This window comes from Oxyura jamaicensis, chromosome 7 (assembly GCF_011077185.1).
Source record: "Oxyura jamaicensis isolate SHBP4307 breed ruddy duck chromosome 7, BPBGC_Ojam_1.0, whole genome shotgun sequence".
Classification (NCBI taxonomy): Eukaryota; Metazoa; Chordata; class Aves; order Anseriformes; family Anatidae; genus Oxyura; species Oxyura jamaicensis.
In genome coordinates, this window is record NC_048899.1 from 24101419 (window position 1) to 24122411 (window position 20993).

The following is a 20993-nucleotide window of genomic DNA, read 5'->3' on the forward strand; positions in this document are numbered from 1 at the left end:
CACACATGGTCCCACATATCTCTGGTGCGTAGTGACCTGGGGTGGTTTCAGACCCATAATTTTTGGGAAGGTCAGTCTCTTCCCCCTAACAGTCCTTACCTTGGAGCATTTTTTTTTTCCCAGATTCCAGTCTCAGAAGCCAAAAAAACCCTGTAAGCCTTCCTCTTGGATTCATCTTGCCAGCCTAAATTTAGTGAGACCTAATTGCAAAGTTTCATCTGGTCTTTTTACACTGAGCTTCTTCCTCAGAAAGACCTTTTGGGAAATCTCTGTGTTTTCCCTTCAGGCTCTCAGTCAGGCTCAGACGTCACTGTGCCCCTGTATATCACCAAATTATGATACCATTCTACCTTTTGCTGTTGATTCCTCCTTGCTCAAACAGCCTCTCAACAACCTGACCACCTCCACCTTGGTGCTCCTAAATTGGCAGAGGAGCAGAAGGCACCTGGATAGCAGGTGGGAGCCTACTTGCTGCAGGTCTTAAGAGTCCCATAGGGAATAGGAAGTGCTGGGAGGGATCCTGCAAAACTCTTCTGGGTGGGCCACGGGGAAAGGGCAAATGTTTTCAGCAACACTCACTATGCTAGTCAGCTAAAAAGCTTTTCATATCCATGTGTATGAAAAGCTCCATGTGCAGGAAGGCAACGTGGCAACATGCTCCACTCCCTCTCCCGAGAGCCTCATCCGCTTCCTTCTGTACTGCCCCAATCAATAGAAAATCTCCTATGACTATAATCAAGCAGCTGAACGACATCTCAAGTTAAACTACCCTTCCAAAGCAGCATCTGCATTTCCCAGGAAAGGCTATGGCCACAGCTTCCAAAATAACACTTTCACCACCTCTCATGAAAAAAAAATACTGAAATAATCTACAACCTGTTTTATTTCCTTTCCTTTGTGCTCATCTGCTCCTCAGAATATAAAAATCAGCCTTTGGCTTGTAGCTCACTCCCTAATGGTTCCCAAAGCCTTTCCATTGCTGGAAACAACACCATGAACCGCCCAGGCAAAGCCAAGATTTTATCAGGGTTTAGGCAACAAGCAGGCGGCCAAAGCCTCCCTCCCAGCCCTGGCTGAATCTGCCTCAGCGAGGTCAGCGATGGGAGCGATCGGGCTGCGATGGCCGGGATGCACCACCACTGCTCAGGCTATCTCCTTGCTTATGAGAGCTGGTGCAGGGTTTTCAGGTGCTGTTTAGATACACACGTATATGAACTTTGCTTGGGTTCAGTCCAGCTTATGAACAAGGTCACTGGAAGAAATCAAGACGCAGTTCCAGGAATAAAACCACAAGAAGCGCCAGGCACAGAGCCCCAGGCGGCATTCAGGCTGGGTGAATCCATGCCCAGCCAGCTACAGCTGTGTTGCAATTCTGAAATTAAGTGCACTTCTGAAATCCTGAGCGTGCCTCTGAGATTACACAGTGGTGTGGGCAGGCAGCAGCCAGTGTCCAGCCCGTTCTCCCCACTGCTCTGTGTGGTCGAGGTGTGGAGCATCCACAGCACTGAAACGCACAACAGCACAGCCTCTGCTGCAAGGAGCTTATTTGTTCTTGCAGCCATCCTGTCAAAGCATAGTTGAAAAGACAAGGTGGTGTAGCTGGAGCAGATGAGGAAATAAAAAAGTATGTAACTGAGATGTTCAACAGATTTTTTTTTTGTGTGTGTGTGCTGATAAATTCTGCTGGTGTAAGGACAAGATGAACCCACTCGACATCCTTACAGTACTGCTACTGTTAAAATTAACTGTAGTATAAACCCTGACAAGACTCAATAAATCTCTCCTTTTCCTCAAGGAAGCCTGACTGCAAATGCAATGTGCTCACAGACTCAGTGTTAACTACAGCTCAAACTCAAATATATATATATATATATATATATCCTCACAAAGTTCAGCAATTTGATTTTTCTTTTTTTGGCAAACACTTTCTCTTCTATGCTCAAAACACTCTGGGAAGTTGCTCCATTTTAATTAAAAAGAACCTAGCCATCAGATGAAGCTGTCAAATCCTTTTCTTCTTCTGCTTTATTACACCAACCCAGGGGAAGTCAGAGCAGTTCTTAAACTCTGGGCTGGAGGGTGATGCTGGGGCTATTGTAATAAGGCACCAGAGCCTGGGCACATTTTATCTACAAAGGTTCAGACACTTGTTCCCATAGCCATTGCATTTGGAGACCATGGAAAGGAGGTAGAAATCCTGGGGCTGCTATCTAGTGAGCTGGGTCAGGAACAGGAACATTTTGAGCAGAGATGAGTCTGGAGGGTGGTGAGTCTACAAGGAACAAGCCATCCTCTGCCTGCAACAGATCTTGGTGAGAAACCCCTGGGGCTGTGCTGGCACCTCTCCCTTGTTCAACCCCCCCAAGGCAAGCTTGGCCCAGGACAGCATCAACAGGAGCTGATGATTTGGTGCGAGACCCTCTGGCTGCGAGCGGAACCCAGGCAAAGTAAGGAAAGGGGCTCTATAAACAGCTCAGATAAGTTGTTGTTATTAAATATTCCATGCATTACCAAATGATCCTGTGGCCCTTTCCATGTGAAGCAAGATCAGGAGCCAAGAACTAAATTCCAGTACAGTCCCTGCATAAATTCCTGCCTTTTGCTTCGCCAGAGCACCCAGTTCAGCTTCATGTCACTAACAAGTCTGCAAGTACACTGCCTTTTTATGACTATGTTCCCCTCTTCAGAGCAGTGAAAGACAATAAGGACATAAAATATTTTGTGACATTCAGAATGAGACACCAGTGTGAGGCAAATAGTGGTGCAAGGGAGAATTGCTGGGAGAGTTTTGGGTGGATCATGCGGTGCATTTGGTGTCTCACAAACTTTCCAAGTCCTGGATTTTTCACATCATTGGTAAAAAAGTTGAGGGTTTGTAGAGCCACAAAGCTTCTGCCCAAGCCCTTGCTGGTTCCTGTCCATTTCAGTGATGCTAAGTGGGAGGACAGTACACACCGCTGGCTGTGAGACCTGCTAGCCCAAGGGAAGGCTTCTCCTGTCCAGGCGTCCCCTGGTCCCGCTCAGCAGCCAGCAGGGAGCAGAGGAGGAAGGCCCAGGCACCTCACGGCCTCACTGCTGCTCTCCTGCCCTCTGCGCTCAGCAGCACTGTGGATATGAAAGAAACAAAGAGCAAAGACTGCAAGTGAGGGGCAGAGCAGGCTGGCTGCTTGATACTGACCTTCTTGTTGTATCAGGCAAGGTCACCAAAAGCAGCTCAAATGGCTTGCACTCGTCAGAAACACTGGCAGTGGAAGTACCCTCTTTTTGTACTGCCAATTTGTGTGACTTCATACAAGATTATGATCACTTCAGACGTTCTCTCCCCACCCATCCCCCTGTCTGGCAAGTTGTAATTCACCCCAGAAACAATATAACCTAAGCCATTCTCAAAGTGTTTTCCATATTGTCTAGCCCTCATTCATACCCAGGTCCTTGAGATTCATCCCCTGAACGAAGGCTGCAAATCATTGCACAGGATGGCAGCAGATCTTTGAGCATCGGAGTTATGAAAATGTAGCATCAGTGGCACTTTTAAGTGCAGATTGATTGTGATTGCAAACCACATACAGGTGATTTACAGGACCAAGTGCTTCCTACAGAGAGGACTGAGTGATATTCACTGACCTGAAACATCCTGGATCCTGACACAGCCCAGGTCTGGGCTGGAGCTGACATTCCTTCTCACCTGCGCTGCCCATTTACCCATTTCTCAGAATAGGAAGAAAATCGCTATGGGCCAGTTTCCAGCTCTCCAAGTATTACTGGGTGGCCCTGTTCCACATACAGCCCTTTTCCTGGCAGAAGAGCCAGCGTAAGTACTCTAAGTACCACCAAGTCCAAACATGAAACTGGTCCCTTGTGCCTGCACAGCACCGTAAAGACCAGCGGGTGACAGGCAGCGCTCGTGCTGGGCTAGAGGGACCAGGAGGGATGTGCTCACCTGACACGAAGGCCACTTTCTCCTTTAGTATAGGAAGGACATCAGCAGCTTTTAAGCCATCATTTCGGAATGAACCTGCAAAAGAGATGAAGACAGGAAAGTCACATTAGAAAAGACCATGTCCTGGCTCCAGACTTCACCAACAATCCATGTTTCTCAAAATCAGACTGGAGGAAGTCTATAAATTACATAAAGGCACCAAGAGCCAGGCCCTTATGGATGGTAAATGAATACCATTAGCATCAACAGAGACATGCTTGTGAAAAGAAAATAAAGAGAATCAACTCATCCCACTTCATCCTTCAGAAGTTCTGAAAGGTTAATAATTTGGAGGGAGGTATAAAAAGGAGAAGAAACCAGTGTAAATGCAATTTGAAGAGGCACTGGAGGACAGTCCTGAAAGATCCCTAAAGAGCCCTTTGTGTCAGAAAAGCACTGAGGAATTTAGTTCTGGTTGCTGAATTCTTTCTGTGTTCAAGTAAGCAGGGCTTCACGCACTCTGAATTAAAGACATGAGTCTTTGCTATCAACTTGTCCTTTTTTGAGAATAACCCCACAGATCCCAGGCTTTGGCTAGCTCTCACATCAAAGGCAGGAACCGTTTAGCCAAAAGTAATATTTTGGAATTTAAGCAGATTTGTATATATGCATCTCATCCAACCGTGAAGCAAACCAGAACAGCCAATGTGCTAGACATATCATGATGACTCGAAGACACTGAAGCAGAGTACTGGGCCAAATTCCCCCAGCTGCAAGATCAGCAAGTGTCAATGCAATCTGAGTTTTGGCCAATACGTGTTAAATTCACTGGGGAAACAGTGAACTCAATTCTTAGGCACTTAACTATGCAGTAGACATTACATAACTGAAGTCATAGTGAATACATTATAAAAATAATAATAAAAAAAAATCAGTGGCTATGTGAAATATATAACAAAGACTTCTCAGCAAGAAGCGTTTGTAGACTGCTACACCGAGGGCTCGAGGACAACTTGAAACACTCTCCCATCTCTGTGCATCTCCCAGAGGCAATGCACCTGGAGCCCAGGGGAAAGATACCTGAGCTTTAAAGACGGTCACCTCCTGCGCTGCAGCAGGGCAGGCTGCAGGCAGGGGGCCTGTTGCTAACAGCCCCGATGTCCTGGCTGTGTGCAGGAAAGGCAAGGAAAGACATGAACAGGAACAGTGCTGCCAGCAGGTGTTTTCACCTTTCTCTGTGTTCCCCAGGACAGGTCAGTCACATTCCAAAATGATGAAGGAAGTGGAAAGCTGTGAACCTGTCCTCGAGCCAGGAAAGCCACAAAAGCTCCCCACCCAAAACTGTAAAGCTTCCCTCGGGATGAGGGATGAAACTCCTAATGGCAGAGCAGTGCCTAAAGCAAGGTCCCTTCTCTAAGGTGATGTTCATGCTCACCTGAGCAGCAGCTCATGACCTGCAGACTGGGCCATGGCTGCTGCCTGCAGAGCTCACCGGACCTCATGCCGAATGCCACGCACCAGCAGCTCCATCTCGGAGCACACTGGCAGGTTTTCCAGCAAGGGCTGGGGGAAGGGATGCCTGAACAGGAAAACCAATGGCTGTAATAAGGGCTCCAAAAGCAATGGCAAATCTGTCTCCAGGAGGGCCCCAAGCAGCAATGATGCATTCCCCAGTTCATGAGTTATTATAAGCATACTCCTAATAATGCTCATTTTCATCCTAACCCCCAGCTGTTTCTAATACATTTGTTTTGTTTATTTGCGTGCTGGATCCGAAGCCATGTCTGCATAGCACCATCTCATTTTGCCGCAGAGCCCCGGTTATACAACTGTGTAGGCAGTGCTTTCCTAGCCCATGATGAAGGCCACACTTTGTACCCTGCCCCACACTTCCCCCAACCCTTGTAAGACTCAAGCCCTTCTGCAGCAGACGAACAGAGAAGGACAGATGGATGAGGGAAGGGCCGGCTGAACTCTGAGCATTTTGGCACTGGTTTGCTGGTTCACCATCATTATAAGCCTGGGTCTACACAACAGCGCCCCTCTTGCTCTTCTACGTGTAAATCTCACCATGCTCTGCAAAGAAGTGTCAGCATTGCAAATGCCTTAACAAAAGAGAAACAGAGGTGCAGAGAGCATGGTGCCACGTCCCAGTCACCCTGCAGCACCTCACTCCTTTGCCACACCTTGGCTTAGCGTGCTATCCAGATGGTGGGGACACTCTGGTTCTCCACAAACCTCTGTTACTCCAGGCACACAAGAAGAAAACATACCATGCCTGCAGGAGCAGCAGACAGAATAATGTATTCTTGGAAACTTGGAAACACTGAAAAATTTAAAAACTGGATGCTCAGCATGGCTGAGTCACTTTTCAGGGCAGATCAACGCTGCAAATGCACAGCCCGTCTCCTAGCAGGGATTCCCTGTGCAACAGAAGCAGCTCACAGTTTTAGGTGAGATGCTGTAATGAGAAGCCAGCTGGGTGAGATGAGAAGCTTAAAGCACATTTCCGCATTAAAGGCAGCAAACTTTAAACTGATAAGAGGAAATTTTTTTTGTTTTGGTTTGGGTTGTTTTTTTTTCCCCACACTAATGCCCCGGTTGGCCATAGGACATGGAGGTCAGCAGCACAAGGGGCTTTCCCAAAGGCCTAGAGATCTGCAAGCTGCAAACATCTCCAGGGAACTGTAAAGATTAATAAAATAAACAAGAGTTTTGGAAAGAATATAAGCCTACAGACTTTGGAGTGAAAGCCAGATTCTAGCTATTGGAGTGAAATATAAATTATGCCTGGAGGGAGTCCTGCAGGCTTTAGGATTTAGTTCTCTAAGAAGAGGTCAGTGGCCTCTGTTGGAGACACTGTCTAGGGCTAGATAGACCAACTCATGGTCTGCTCCAGAGTGGCTTTTCCTAGAAAAGCTCTAGCTCCAATATGAAAAAAAGCAGCGTGCTCTTGGCTTCAAATAAAGATCAGCTGCTGGAAATATGGAAGTACTTTCTATACTGAAAAAAGTATGCGTAGGCAAGAAGAAGGCCTCCTGTCAGAGCACTGCATGGGGCTTAATCACTTGGCTCCTGATGTCTTCAGCGGGAATAGTTCATCCCAAGTCCCATGCAATGTTTCATGAAAGTCAGCCCACATTCTCATAGTTCTCAGAACAGATTTGACTATTTAAAAACTTTGGCATGAAGTTTCTTTAACCAAACAAAACTGAACTCCTTCAGCTGAACCCATCCCTTGAGGAACTCCACTGGAGTCCAGGAGGCAACAGTAGGATTAATCTGGTCCATATTGTTCATTTCTTCTTGCCTGAGTAAAGGCCTCTTCCACAGTTCTTTTTTCCCCTCAGTTTTTCAGAGAACTTATCTCCTAAGTTTATCACAGCCTATTTATCCCCCCCCCCCCCCCCCCCCCCCCAAGGCTTGGTGGATTTTATTTGTGTACAGTACAGTAGCATCTTGCCTACAATGTGCAAACAGAAGGGATGTCTGATGTGAGCAGAGAGAGGCAGAACAAAGGAGACATTATTATTCCCATTGTAGCCTTTGCAAACTGAGACAGAGAAAATTGACTTGTCCAGTGTCAGACAGAAAGTTTGTGCAGAGCCGAGCCCTCATTTCCCCAGTGCTTCCCCAGTGCTTTTCTCACACAACCATCCCTTTGTTTTCTGGAAGAATATCATCCTCCTTTCTCTCATCTTAATACTTTTTGCTTCCTCCTCCTGCCTTTCTCTCTCCGCTATTCTTTCTTTCTGCTTTTCTCCCTCAAATATTTACTTTTCTTGTCTGGGCTAAGCTCTCTTTAACCCCTTCCTTCCCTTCTTTCATTCTATTGTCCATCCCCACAGGGCTGTGAGCCTTCCTGGCTGGATTTCTCTGAGCTCCACAGGGCACACAGAGGGGCTTAGCCGAGGGCTGCCGGGGGCTTTGCCGCTGGGATTTTGCTGGCAGGGGCTCCTTGGTTCACAGGCAGAGAGGCCACAGCATGGCACGAGCATTTTGTTGAATAGAAGCAACATGTGCTCCGGACTTGTATTTTAGCACCATCTGGCAGAGATAAATGGGCCCGGACACTGTGCATCTGCCGCTCACTCCTGCGGATGACAGGCTGATCCCTGACGCAAAGAAAGGGAGTTTTGGTGCCCCGAGCTCCCCAGGGGCCTGCAAGGTTCTCCTGCCGGCCTTCCCCGCTGCAGGCCGCCGTTATAAACTCAGTTATAAACTTCACCAAGAAAGGTTATTATTCTCCTTATTAACTGATAAACAGTAACACTGACCTCACAGGAAGCATGTACAGTGCCGGGCCTGCAGGTCAGAGCGTGGCAGGGCCGGGGTGAGTGAGGCAGGTTGGGCTGCCAGCCACCATAGGCAGGGGGCAAGGACGGTGCCCCCTGAGCTGGGGATGGCCTCAGCAAGCGCTGACGGGGACGTTGCGGGTATTTTCCGAGGAAGCACAGCTGGCATTGGCTGTGTTCCTCACCCCATGCAGAGCAAGGGCTGGAGCCGGCTTTCAGCTCTGCGATGGAAATGCAAATAATCCCTGGGACCTTCATAGACATGATGGCTCTCCCGCTATACAACTGGAGACCCACACAGCATCGAAGCTTGTGCTGAAATAACTCCATTTATTTCTGCATGTGTGAGTGTATATAAACACAGGATTATAGACGAATATGCATGGAAAGTGCCTAACAGCTACCTGACAGGGGATCCAACCATAAATCTGCTTTGAATCTGATCTCCAGCACTCCTGTTAGCCTTGTACAGTGTAAATGTCTTTATGCCATCAGATGTAGTGCGCAGATGGATACACAGACCATAGCCTTAGCCTTGTTTTCCAGGTGGCCTCCTGAAAAGTTACAAGAGCCATGGAAACCAAACAGACGGGCTGCACAGAAGACTCACACCGCTGCACCACATGCCAAAGACGTTATCCCAGCTGAGACAAAAGTTATATTCACTACATTGTTGCGTTTATTCTGAAATGAAAAGAGAAATGCTGTTTTTATACGTAATGCTTAGCCTCAGTCCAAGACCAACATTATTTTCTCCACACTTCCTTATTTTGTCCTCCCGTCTATTAATTATACACCACCACTGCTCGCTGGAACATCCTTCTGGTCGCAGCTATTGGGCAGTGATGCTAAGAGCTTCCTTCCTCCGCTGCCAAGTTTTGCCAGTGCTTGTCAGAGGTCCAGCAGCTTTTCTATCCCCTCTACATGGAGCAGTCGGTCCCTCTGATTTCCCACTGCTCGAATGCTCCCAAAGGGACAGCCTCTGCGAGCACAGCCCCCTTCCCTCCCTTGCCTGCAATGCTGCAAAAGGCAGGGCTGGGGTTCGGGGAGCTCGCTAATTGCTGAGATTGTTATTCCTTCCACGAGGTACTTGGCAGCACTGAGCCTCCCAGCACAGCCTTTGAATGTCCACACATTTGAACAGTAGCCTCAGCTTGAAAGCACGCCAAAGAATAGGCAAGGCTTCAACAAAGGTACGGCCCCTTGCAGCAAACATGCAAATTCATTAGCCTCTGTGCACATGTGTTCTCTAATAAGCTGAATTTAGCATCTGAAACCTAAAACACTGCACCCTGTGCATCCCACCTAAGCCAACAGTCAGGCTTTGCCTTCTCATACGCAGCACAAAACTAGTCAAAGCATCAGAAGGATACCAAATTAACACACAATCTGTGGCAAAGGCTGAGCTTCATCTCCATCCAGGGGGGATTTTGTTCGTTTCATTTGAAGCAAATACTAAAGGGATGCTAAGAGAATGCAGTGACTGTGAGTCAATCTTTTATGCATTTCCTTTTTATTTTCATCAGGACTTGGAACCAGGCTGAGATCTTTCAGTTCCTACCCTTAGAAAAATAATTAGACATTATAGGTAGCCCCGTGGATAGCACATCTGACTGCTAGTCAAAAGACTTGGCTCTGTTTGTGGTTCTGCTCCTGAACTGCTTTGTGATCCTGAACAGGCTGTTTTAACTGTGCTAGATTTTGGTTTTCCTGGCTGTGGAAGGGGGATAATGACTGCCCACATTAGTAAAGTTCAGTCAGGTCCACAGAACTCAAAAGTACCTTAAAAATGTGAATTAATTTTGTCTCAAAAAACCTTTCTGAGACAGGGAACTGCTGCAGTCTGCTTTTATAAATAGGCAAAATGGGGCAGTGACAGTAGGAAATACTTGCCCCGGTGAACACAACTTTCTGGGGAGGAAAGGGAGATGTTAAGAGAACTGGAAAAGATTATGTCACAAAATCCTGTGTTTTATTTCTTAAGCGTGCAAGGGACAGATCTGCTACCCAAGAGGGAAATAATCACATTTAGCACCTTGAGCTTTAAGTCATTGAGTATCTTCCTGTAGGTTGCAGTATGCTTCTGTAACCACCCACATGCAACAGTCTTTTACAGCGTTAATAAAGAGCTATGGGCCATTTGTAATCTGAAGTAGCATTTTAAGCATGGCCATGGTTTCTACCCAGGCTAGTGTGCATGAATATTTTCTTTTCATTTCACTTTCCTCGCAATTACAATTGGATTCCTTATGGAAACATTCCTCAGAATTTTATAATCCCATAAAAAGTTTAAACCTACTGATGGATTCCTGCAGGAAGGATGCAAGTTCTTTGTGAAATCTGAGAGGCTGGGTACACAGGGGTTCATCGTCTATTAAATTCTGGTAGGTAGAATAATTTCCTTTAGCCAGCTTTTTAGTTTACTTGCTTTTTCCAAAAAGCAGCAGCAGGGCATCAGCCAACACCTGTAACCTGTAATCTCTCCCTCCAAAAGCCCTGCTCAGGTCCTGGAGGTCCTCAGCCACCAGGAATTTATCTGGGACAAAATAAAATAAAATATCTAATTATATACAACATTCAGGATGCACTTTGCTGAAACGCCAGCCGTACAAAGGGACCATATGCCAGTGCCTCAAGTGTGCTTTGCAAACATCTGCCTCTCAGGGGGATTTCATGCCAGACAGTAAGAAAGCAACTTCAATTAGAGGCCAATTGAGTTCCTTGTCCCAAGGCCTGTGACTTCCCTAAAAACTAAAAAACAAACAACCAAGAACAACAACAAAAATGCAAACAACAAACAAATAAACTAACCAAATACATTTGCCCATGTGTTTAAAAACAATCTGTACATTTTCTCTCTGAATACAGAGCACTCTCTGAAGTTTTTCTGGCAGGGTTCATTGTACCCTGTCCTAATGCATGCACAGGCTGACAAAGTTCCCGTTGCCTTCAGCAGGATCCCTGCCCGGGAGAGACAAGTTGTGTCTTGTGCAAGTGTCAGGGGGGATTTTAAACTGGTCATATGTGATTGTGGCTCATCCAGCATTCACAAACTAACACCTCACTATTAATTAGGATTTCTTTTCCCTCTGTCTCACCTCACTTCACTTCAGATCCCATCTGATCAGATACATTTCTTTCTTTCCTCATCCCCTTTGGTATTTGTTTCTTTCTCTCTGCTAGAGCTTAGGATTTCAATGTGCAACTATAGCATCATTCTGCAAAGCTGATTTTATATATATATATATATATATATATCAGAGATCTGCAACTCAAAGGGGAATTTTCCTTAGGGATAAATCAAGATGCTGTCTCTGGCTGTGCACCTCCAGGTGTGCCTGCCATCAGCCCCAAGCTGGCACAGAGGGGAGCCTGCCAGCCAGCAGCTGATGCAGCAGATCCTGTGGTAGCACAAGGGATGCTCGTGGGCCCTGCTCTCCTGCTGGGCTGCTCCAAAAGCAGCAACCTGGAGAGCAGAGGCTCCCCTGGCACCCCACACTTTTGTCCCCATTTCAGTTTTCCAGGATCTACTGCTCCTCAAGCCAACCTCAAAATGATTACAGTGCATATCCTGCTCGCAGGCTGCCTGACTATAACAAAGCACTGAAGCACAGGATGGCCACGGCACCTCCTCCAAGGGACCCACGAGGAAATGCTCTGGGTGTAACAGCCATCGGCTTAACTTCCCCGTCCACATCCGAACCCTAAACAAAACCAGGGCAAACGCTTTACATACACGAGCAGGAAGGAGAGGGCAAGGCACTCACGGGGCTAAATAATTCATCTGCCTCTCTTAGGTACGCTGACATGTTTGACACACATTAAACATTAATGGAAATCATTTTACGGATGGCTGAGTCACGCTGTTGGCGTGCTGTCTTCTGCATCTCCACCTGCCTCTTTTCCCCTCATCCAGCCCCGATGGTGGAGCATGACCACTTGTAACGCTGCCCTCGGATGGGACCAGGAGCCCCCAGATGCTGGGGGGCAGAGGAGGATCAGCATCTCCTGGGAATACAGGGACAAGAGCAGAGCTCACCGAGCCCCAGCCCTGCTGCTGCTAACTTCACCAGCCTGCTGTTGTGTTAATTGGCAAACGCGAGGGGCTGGGAATCATTTTACAAAGGAAACTACCTCCCTGATTTCTAAAAGCTTCCTAGCCATGTTTTTTTAACTTCATATTTTTTCTTTCTCTCTCAATATATAAACGCCAATTATATTACTGCCCGCCTCTGTTTAATCTAATGTTAGCGTTTTTTCGGTTATTTCACTCTAATGCCAGTATGGCCCCTTCTGCCCAAGTCTCTTTGGCATGCTACCATAAATGTTTATAGCCCTACGACTTACTGCTGTAAGAAGCTTGACATTTTTTGTGGTAAAAACCTGTAATGTTATTGTAATGTTGAATCAAAAAGGATCACCAGCAGGTTGAAAACGCAGCTTTCTTTTGGTTTTATTCCAGCTAAAGACACATATAAAGAGATGACTGGGATTAAAGCCTCACTAACTGCCTGGATGTCTTCTTGGGCAAGCACTCCTCTTAAATTTACTGCAGTGGTACTCAGAAGATAGAGGTACACAGAGCCACCAGGCAGCCTTCAAAGACAGAGGATACACGTTTAATCTCATCTCACATATCTTATTAGACTGTGAGACTGGATGACAAGAGTTACCAAAAATATGTTCTTCATCCCAAACACAATTTTTTATTTTATTTTATTTTATTGGAAGGGCTAAAATATTTCTAACATGATTATCGCCTAGACTTGATAAATTGGCTGCTTTTCACTAAGGCGGAGCTCAGAGCGACACAAATAACTGGCTACAGGTTAATGAGATCTGACTGATCTCCAGAGGGTGCAAGCTGCTGCTCTATGGATGCTCGACAGCTGGAGTCAAATGACCATCCCACTAACATCCCTAAAATACAGGGAAATAATTTAGGACCTCTCTTTCCAGCCCACTGCCAGATTGTAAAAGAAAAAGTCACAGACCTGACAATGTCTCCTTCCTTTTTTTTTTTTTTTTTTTTTTTTTTTTCCCCAACAGAACTGACCAGATAGCTATATTTCAGGAACGATTTTTTAACTTCACAGAATGCAATATAAAATCTTATTTCCCACACACATCTTCTCTTCTTATAATGGGATTTTATTGGTTGGTGTCCCCCCCGTTCCAGTTTCACCGACCAGCACACTCTGCAAAGACTAGCAATTCTCATCTGAGAGGTCTCCTAAAGGTAGTGAAATTATGCATCAATTACAGACTTGATCTATTGCAGCTTGAGGTTTCCTATTAGGATCTTGAGTACAACACTGAGCAGCAGGCCCCAATCCAAACCCAGCCAAGTCAACAAAAAGATATTGATTACCTTCAGTAAGTGGAAGATGAGAGGGAAGGAGAGTTCCTCCTTTCACCCACATCTACTGCAGGTGAGATTTCACTTCTTTGGCTGCAGCAGTTTTCATAACCCATTTAAAATCCATTTTTCTATTTTTCCCCATCCAGTAATCCAACCTGCATGTGCATCTCATGCTCAGTGTCCCTGCTCTCCAGCACAAACTTGTACCCACCAACACCTTCTCTCAGTTTCATTGTAAGTTTGCTGATAAAAGGACAGACCTAGTTAACATTTCCAGCCTATAAGTAAACCCAGGCTTCCCGTGACCTTTTCCTGCAAGCTCCAGCTCTACAGTTGGAATGACTTACCCATTATATTGGTTGTTCAATAACTCTTAGGCTCTACCATGATAATACAGCTTTGAACACATGACAAGACACAGGCAGAAGTCAATAAAACATTAGGAACAATCACAAAACAAAAAAGACAGATCAACTGCACAAAGGAAAAGAAAGAAACATGCTTATATTTTTTCTACCTGCTTCCAAAGCAAAAGCAGAATGAAAGATGGGCTGGAGAGAACAGATTCATCATGCTTTGACTTCATTATTATAACAATTAATTTATATTAGCAAGTGTACATTAAGAAGATGTGTTTCCACCCCTCTGCCACCACCAGCTGGTACAACACATGTGTGTCAGTCATGGGAAACAGTAGCTGTGCTGATGGCCCTCTCCATCCATCTTACATCTGCATCCTGTCCTGACTGCAGCTGTCCTTTGGGGTCAAGTCAGAAGTAGGGCTGTACCAACACATCGTGGAGAACAGTCCCTGCCCAAAAGTACCTAAAATGGCCACAACCAACTACAGTTGGAGACAACCGAACATGTAATGACATCTCCCCTTTTCATAGCAGCTGACTGATGGCAGAGAGCAGGTGTCATGGACAGGGATTTTGGGCAAGACGTTCCTAATAACCATTCAGAAACCTGATATTTATAAACCTGTGCTGGAAAAGGAGCTAGGTATGGCTTTTCAGCCAGAGCTCTTGTTCCTTGAATATGCTGAGAAATTGCTCTAATTTGCTCCACAAAACAGTTTTATATCTCCTCTAGTGGATCCCTCTGCAGTATTCGGACCAGTCCTCACCAGCAGGGTTTGAGGATATTGCCTGGGACTGAGAGGGCTAGGAAAATATCCTCTTGGCAATGTCTGCTTAAATTTGGCGATCTGATGAAAATTCAGCCTGTACAAACACATCTACCCATTCTGATACTTTCCTGGGAAGCCATATCAAATGTGACAATAATAATTTATAGCAAGGAGGTTAGCAACTACAGAAAGTCAAGATACATGAGACTGACTACTAATAAAAGCTGCAGGATAAAGCATTAACTACATGCTTGTGAATAAAAAATGCATACTGAAATATTATGGAAAGAAATTTACCATGTAGGAGAAAAGGTACAAAACTGAGTTTTCCACGTGGTATATTGGCTTTAGTGATATAGACAAAGAACCTTCTCACAGCCATGAAATGCGTCTTTGGCAATGTTTTGTGAACTCATACACAGAGAACAAAACAAAGAGAGAAATACACTCTTCTTCCCCTTCACTGAAGAGCCACAGTACTGAGCACACTGCCTGCTATAACACTACTGACAATTAAGGATGTGTCACCCTGAGCAGTATCTCTGTCTGCACGTATCTAACCCAACCACTACTACCATCCTCAGCCACCACCACAAAACCATGCACAGAAACCCGACATTATGGGAATAAATATCCATTGAAGCCAAAATGGCAAGTCAGCTGAGCACGTAAATTGCCCAGATTCTACCCGAGGACAAGAATAATTATCTTGCTAAATCCACTTTAAAACACTCACTAAAGAATACTTTCTGAAGAGGTCAAGCCCTGATGGGAGCTAATACTTTCAAATGAACCTTTGTTATTGCCCAAATACAAAGAGCCGTTTTAACGTGTCGCGTCAGAAGAATGCCTTCTCCAGGAGCAAGGCTGCCTCCATTTGTATAGATCGTCACTTAAGTGTTCGGTAAGTCATATGACTTTGTGACTTTGAGAGATTGCACTTTGATGTCCAACAGACAGATGTCAGCATAAAAAAAAATGGGAAAAAAAAAAAGTCCAAGCTCTGCACAGCCAGCATTAATTGACAAAACAGCAGTGAGCTCGTGTGCAGGGACCAAATAAGTAACAGCAACCCAGCTACCTCCTCTCAGCTTTGCTTCCAAAATATTTTTAGCAATCCTGTAGCTACAGAAGTGCTAGTAAAAAGGGGGTGCCCTGACACACAACAACCTCCTCAGCAACATGGGTGTGCAACCACTTACATTACGCTAGCTCAGGAGCAACGTAGCCAGCAAAGCAGTGTACTTGGAGCTGTAACGTCAGCTAGTCCCTCCGTGTCAATTGCTTGAAGAGCAGTGTGTTGGAGCTCACACTGCCAGTGTCACTGCTGCTCCACGGATAAACAGAAGGCTTCTGTCATCAGTGTTTTCAATCCAGCACTTTTCACGAGCAGTGCTATTCAATTATAATGATTGTTTTGTTAAGCGTGGTTCTACTCTGAAAACCGACTCCATGCAAATAGGATCATGGAGTTCATGTTTATTGCAGCTCAATGATTTCCAGATCAAATGCAGTCAGTTTACAAGTAAAAAGATGTTTGGTTTGTTTTTCTAACTACCAGGTCTACAAGCCTATGCTGGGATCTAAAAATTAAGTTGTCATCTTTTTGGCTCGTACAATTGCAAAAGGAACAGAGAAGAATTCTGCTCGCCCACTCCCAGAGCTGCTGCATATCTCCAGCTTCAACAGAGATTACAAGGAATAAAAATGAAGACAATATTTTCAAACCCACTTATCTCATTCTGCGCCTTAGGGCCCCAGCAAGGTAATCTGATTTTAAAAGCTACTTCAAGGGCAACTTGAAGTGACAAGACTTAAGTACTGCCTAAAGTCTTCCTTCATATTTAGGTAACTATAGTATGTACCTAACTTTAGGCACCCATTTTTCAAAACTGTTCCCCTTAATTTACTCAGTAAATTAATCAGATCTGCATATGATTACACAGAGATAGATCATTTCAGTAGGAAGGTGCTATTTTTATATAGACACTTGTCAGAGCAGAATTGCATGTTAAACTAAAATTTATGAGTCCGCAAGCCGAGTCTCCATTAACTATTTGACAGCTGCAAATTATTGCATTAGAGGCATAGCCAACTTGTGTACACAGATACACGTGTGCTTGTAATTTAACCATTCCTCAGCTGTCTGTCTGTCTGTCTGTCTGCAAAGCCTCAGCACTGCAAGGGTTAGCAACTTTCTGCCATGCCAGCTCCCACACGTCATAACCAGGTGTCTGAGCCCCACTGTTATGCACATGAAAGAAGCAAGGTATTTGAGGGGCAGAGGAACTCTTAAAACCTGCTTTGTGATGGATTAGGTTCTTACACCATTCTTACAGCGCACTTTATCAGGTCCCCTGGGATTCCCCTACAGAAAAGCCTCCACTTCTCAGCCATGTCTTTGCTTCTCCACATTTCCTCCCCCCCATACATCCGGCTCTTTCCTTCTGGACTTCTGTGCTGACTGCTGCTGGTTGGCACTGCTCAAATGGACACCCCCAGTAGGATGGCTGCCTTGAGCCTTGCAGAGGATTTGAAGGAGCTTTAACTAATTGCTGTATACAGAACCTGGATTTATTGAGAGTAAACTGAGGCAATGTTTGCCCCCGCTAAGGATCTGCCATGAAAGGTTCCACAGCACAGCATCAGCACTGCCCACGCCAGCTGAACCTGGGCTTTGCCTCCTCCTGCCTTGCACCTCTGGGAGTTAATGGGAACGTCTGATGGCAACCCAAGAGATAATGCAGAAGAGCTTGCAGGAAAAGTGAGCTGAAAATAAAGGCTGGGAACATGGCCAGCATTTACAGATGTACTGAGTTAACGAGTTTGGGGGAACTTTCCAAAACATTATCAGGTTTTACCCACCCGGCCTCTCACACTGGTGTCACAAGCTGGAGATGCCTCCTTGCAGGGTTACTCTGGCTCTCCCTCTTCTCCTTCCCCCTCCAACAAGGACAAGCAAGGGTGTTTAATTAAATCCCAATGTTATCATTTCTAGCTAAGTGTAAAATCGTTGATTTGGAAAGCACGGCGCCTGGCTTTCATCATTAAAGAGCGCTGTGATCAATGGAACATCAGGCCAATTATGGCTGTTATGGTGCCCAGAGACGTGTTCCTGTTCTCTGGCTCTCTTTATGTATTCAGGTGCAAAACGTAGGGAAGTACAGCAGCAAACGCTAAGTGCACTGCTGAGGACATGTTCGCTCCCGAGGAGCTCCTTCCAGGGCCCCTTCCATCACATGGCTGGTTAGTGCTGGGCAATTGCCCTCCCTTTCCCACTCCAGACCCAGTCAAGGTCTCATCCACAATGATAAAATCTGCCTGGAGATTTTAGAAAGCTATATTCATGCAAGGCAGGGTTGTTGCTCCAGCAAACGAGCCACCGCTGACTTGTCTTTACAAACAGTCACGGGAACTCTGAAATGAGTACAGCTAGGAGGTACGGGGGTACTTGTGGCTCATCCCATCCTCCGGATGATATTTTCCCAGCACGCAGTCACAGCTCGTGCTATTTGACTCATCCTCATCTGAGAATGCAAATAGTTCCCAACTGGTAATGCAGCGTTTCTGCTTGCAGGCTTAGAGCTCGGGTTCTCTCGCGATGCTTCAAGCCAAGCTGGGTCCAGGAGAGCCAGCGGATGATCGATGCCAGGGAGAAGGGTCTAGGTACATCCTTCATGTGTTTTGCAGAGAGGGAGCCCACAGGACAAAGTTGGACTTCAGCAGCAGACCCTGATATGGGGGTTGAAGGAGCTGAGTGCAGCTGCCCATGGATCAGTTTTGTCTGATGTTTAAGCAGAATAAACTTTAGCCCTGCCAAAGCTAATCCTTGTGCCTTGCTGCAGGAAGGGTGTTGTTCCAAGCCCCAGCCTTGTAGCAATGAGGTAGGTCTTGAACAACCCTAATTTTCTTCCAGATTGTGCTTACTGTGGGAAATGCTGTGTTGTAAAAGCCAAACTGTGCTGCTGCCCAAGGAGGGATGGTAGGCAAGGAAATGCTTTGGGCTGGAGGAAAAATGGAGCTCTCCCAAATACTACTGGCGTTAGACTTTGGATTAAACCCTGTCCTTAGTCATGACAGTGCAGAGCTGCTCCTCTCTGCACGGCTTTCAGAGAACTGTAGATTTATCCCTGTTAAATCATGCTTCAGTTCCATGCTGCTGTATCACTTTTCTCACAGTTTCTCTCTGAATTATTTTAATTCCTTATTAGAATAAATCAATCTGCCTTGCCAGTTAGAGCACAAGACGTTGCAGATAGTTACTGACTCAGAACTGAACGCTTACTACTGGACTCCCAAGAAAAACAAGATTACATTGGACTTTGAGAAAATTCAGATTTCTGAAAGCAAAAGTAGCATTTTGTGGGAAGCTGTAATTATTCCAGACAACCAACAGAAATCCAAAGAACTCAGAGATGAGTTAAATGTAAAAGCAAACCAAGATGGCCAAGGTACAGAAATCAATGCTGAGGCATAGCGAGTTGCAGGCAGCCTTCAGGGATACCAGGGGATCAGTGGACATCTATGGCTGGTGTGCAGTACTATTGATGGCTGCAGATTAAATTGATATTGAAAGCCCATTTCATTTTTTATCTTTCTCTTATTAAATTATTTTAGGATGAGAAAAAGGAGACCACAAATCTGTCTGCTAAAAGCAACATGGAGGTATACCACATTAAAGTGGCAATAAAGACATCATGGACAATCCCTTGGCTCAGAGCCTCAAGATGTATATCTTACACAAACCTTGCTCATAAATTAATTTAGGCCAGGATACAGTCACTGCCTCATATGCACAGGATGTTCCTAACCTTTCAATTACCTGTTCTTTTGCAAAATAAAAGATGGTAGAGACACTGGTGCAGGTCCCAACCCATTTTTGTGTCTCATATGAGACAGATCTCCAGAAATTAACACTGATCCTGTGCTTGCACTTTATTCCTTGGGAGGAAACAGCCTTGTCTTTCTTGGCATACCCTTTCTGGGTGCCTGTGAATGAAGTAACTCATGTCACAGCAAAGGTAATAAAAACTGCGGGTGGCCCAACATGTGAAACCTTCCCCCAGCTCTGTGCAGCTCTGCTCGCTGGGTCTTGCTTTGCCAGCTCTGGTCTCCAGGAAGCTCTGACATTTTCCTTGACGGTCCCAAGATAAGGAAGGATAACAGTTACTTGGGTTAGCCTGAAGCATTTGCTTTTGAATCCTGGCCACAGATGTACCCTGTGATCAAACACAGATCATCTGCTCTTCCTGCATCTCGGTTCACCCATATGCTGGGGACAGCAACATTTCCTTACCTCCCCAGAGCAGCCTCAGAGCTTGGAAGCAGCATCTTGTTTTTTCGCTGGCCAAGAAAATTTCTTACCATCAGTGCTAAGTGGGTGTTTTCTCTGTACGGTTTGCTCAAAGGGAAATAAAAAGGCAGAAAGAAAAGATGTAAAGCTGTTCTTAAAAGAAGACGTTCATCTTTAGAAAACTGAGAAAATATTCAAGTGCCACTCATTTAGCGCTTCTGGCAAATCAAGCCTTGAGCAATTAGCTATCTGACTGCTTGAACATTGCTGGGTGCCATCTAACTTACCATCAGGACAATTGACGGGACATCTCCAGCACGTCCTGGCTACAGAGAGCTATTCTCAGCTGCCCTGCTGGCCTGGTTTGACTCGGTGAGGACATTCAGGTGCACCCACCAACCACTGCCAATTCTTAAATGAGAAACAAGAATGGAGAATATTGGTTTCAAGAAGAAAACCAGCTTGTCTCATCGTCCCTGAGCTTTCACCACACATATCCTTGAGGAGGAACATTCATTTCCCAGAGCAGCCACTCACGGAGAATGATGTGTTTTGTCCTAAAGTGCATGGGTAAAGGAAGAGCAGCATGGGAAAGCCATGTACCTCTCTGAGGTCACATATCAGCTTATCACAGGCTCAGGATAAGCCCCTCATCCCTTGCAGAGACCCTTGTGCCATGCATTGCACTCTTTCCTCTGACAAAAACCAGGACTGAATCAGTCATTTGCTTATCCTCCGTGCTGCAGATGTTTACAGGCATTCTTACCAACACTTTAACAAGGCGCTTGTCTCAGGAGTCTGTTTACACATTCTTCAACTTCTGAGTTTTCAAACAATCCATCAAATCCAAAATTCCCACCACAAGCAGTGAGCATGCGTCAGGAGGTGAGGAGTGAGCCCACACGTAGTCTGGGTGGCACAAGGAGCACACATTCAAACACAGAGGGGGTGTTAGCCCAATCTCTTCCCCCTCAAGCCTTTCCCTACATCAG

The 20993-nt window shown here is 45.6% G+C and overlaps 1 protein-coding gene across 15 annotated transcripts in view; it reads right to left on the reverse strand.

The window, feature by feature from the left end:
• KALRN (kalirin RhoGEF kinase) overlaps positions 1–20993 on the reverse strand; it is a 497542-nt gene that overhangs the window by 335347 nt on the left and 141202 nt on the right. For all 15 annotated transcript variants that reach the window (XM_035331506.1, XM_035331495.1, XM_035331496.1 and 12 more), the window contains one exon: positions 3941–4015. In XM_035331506.1, the coding sequence (XP_035187397.1) occupies positions 3941–4015 (75 nt within the window). The remainder of the gene's footprint in view (positions 1–3940; positions 4016–20993) is intronic.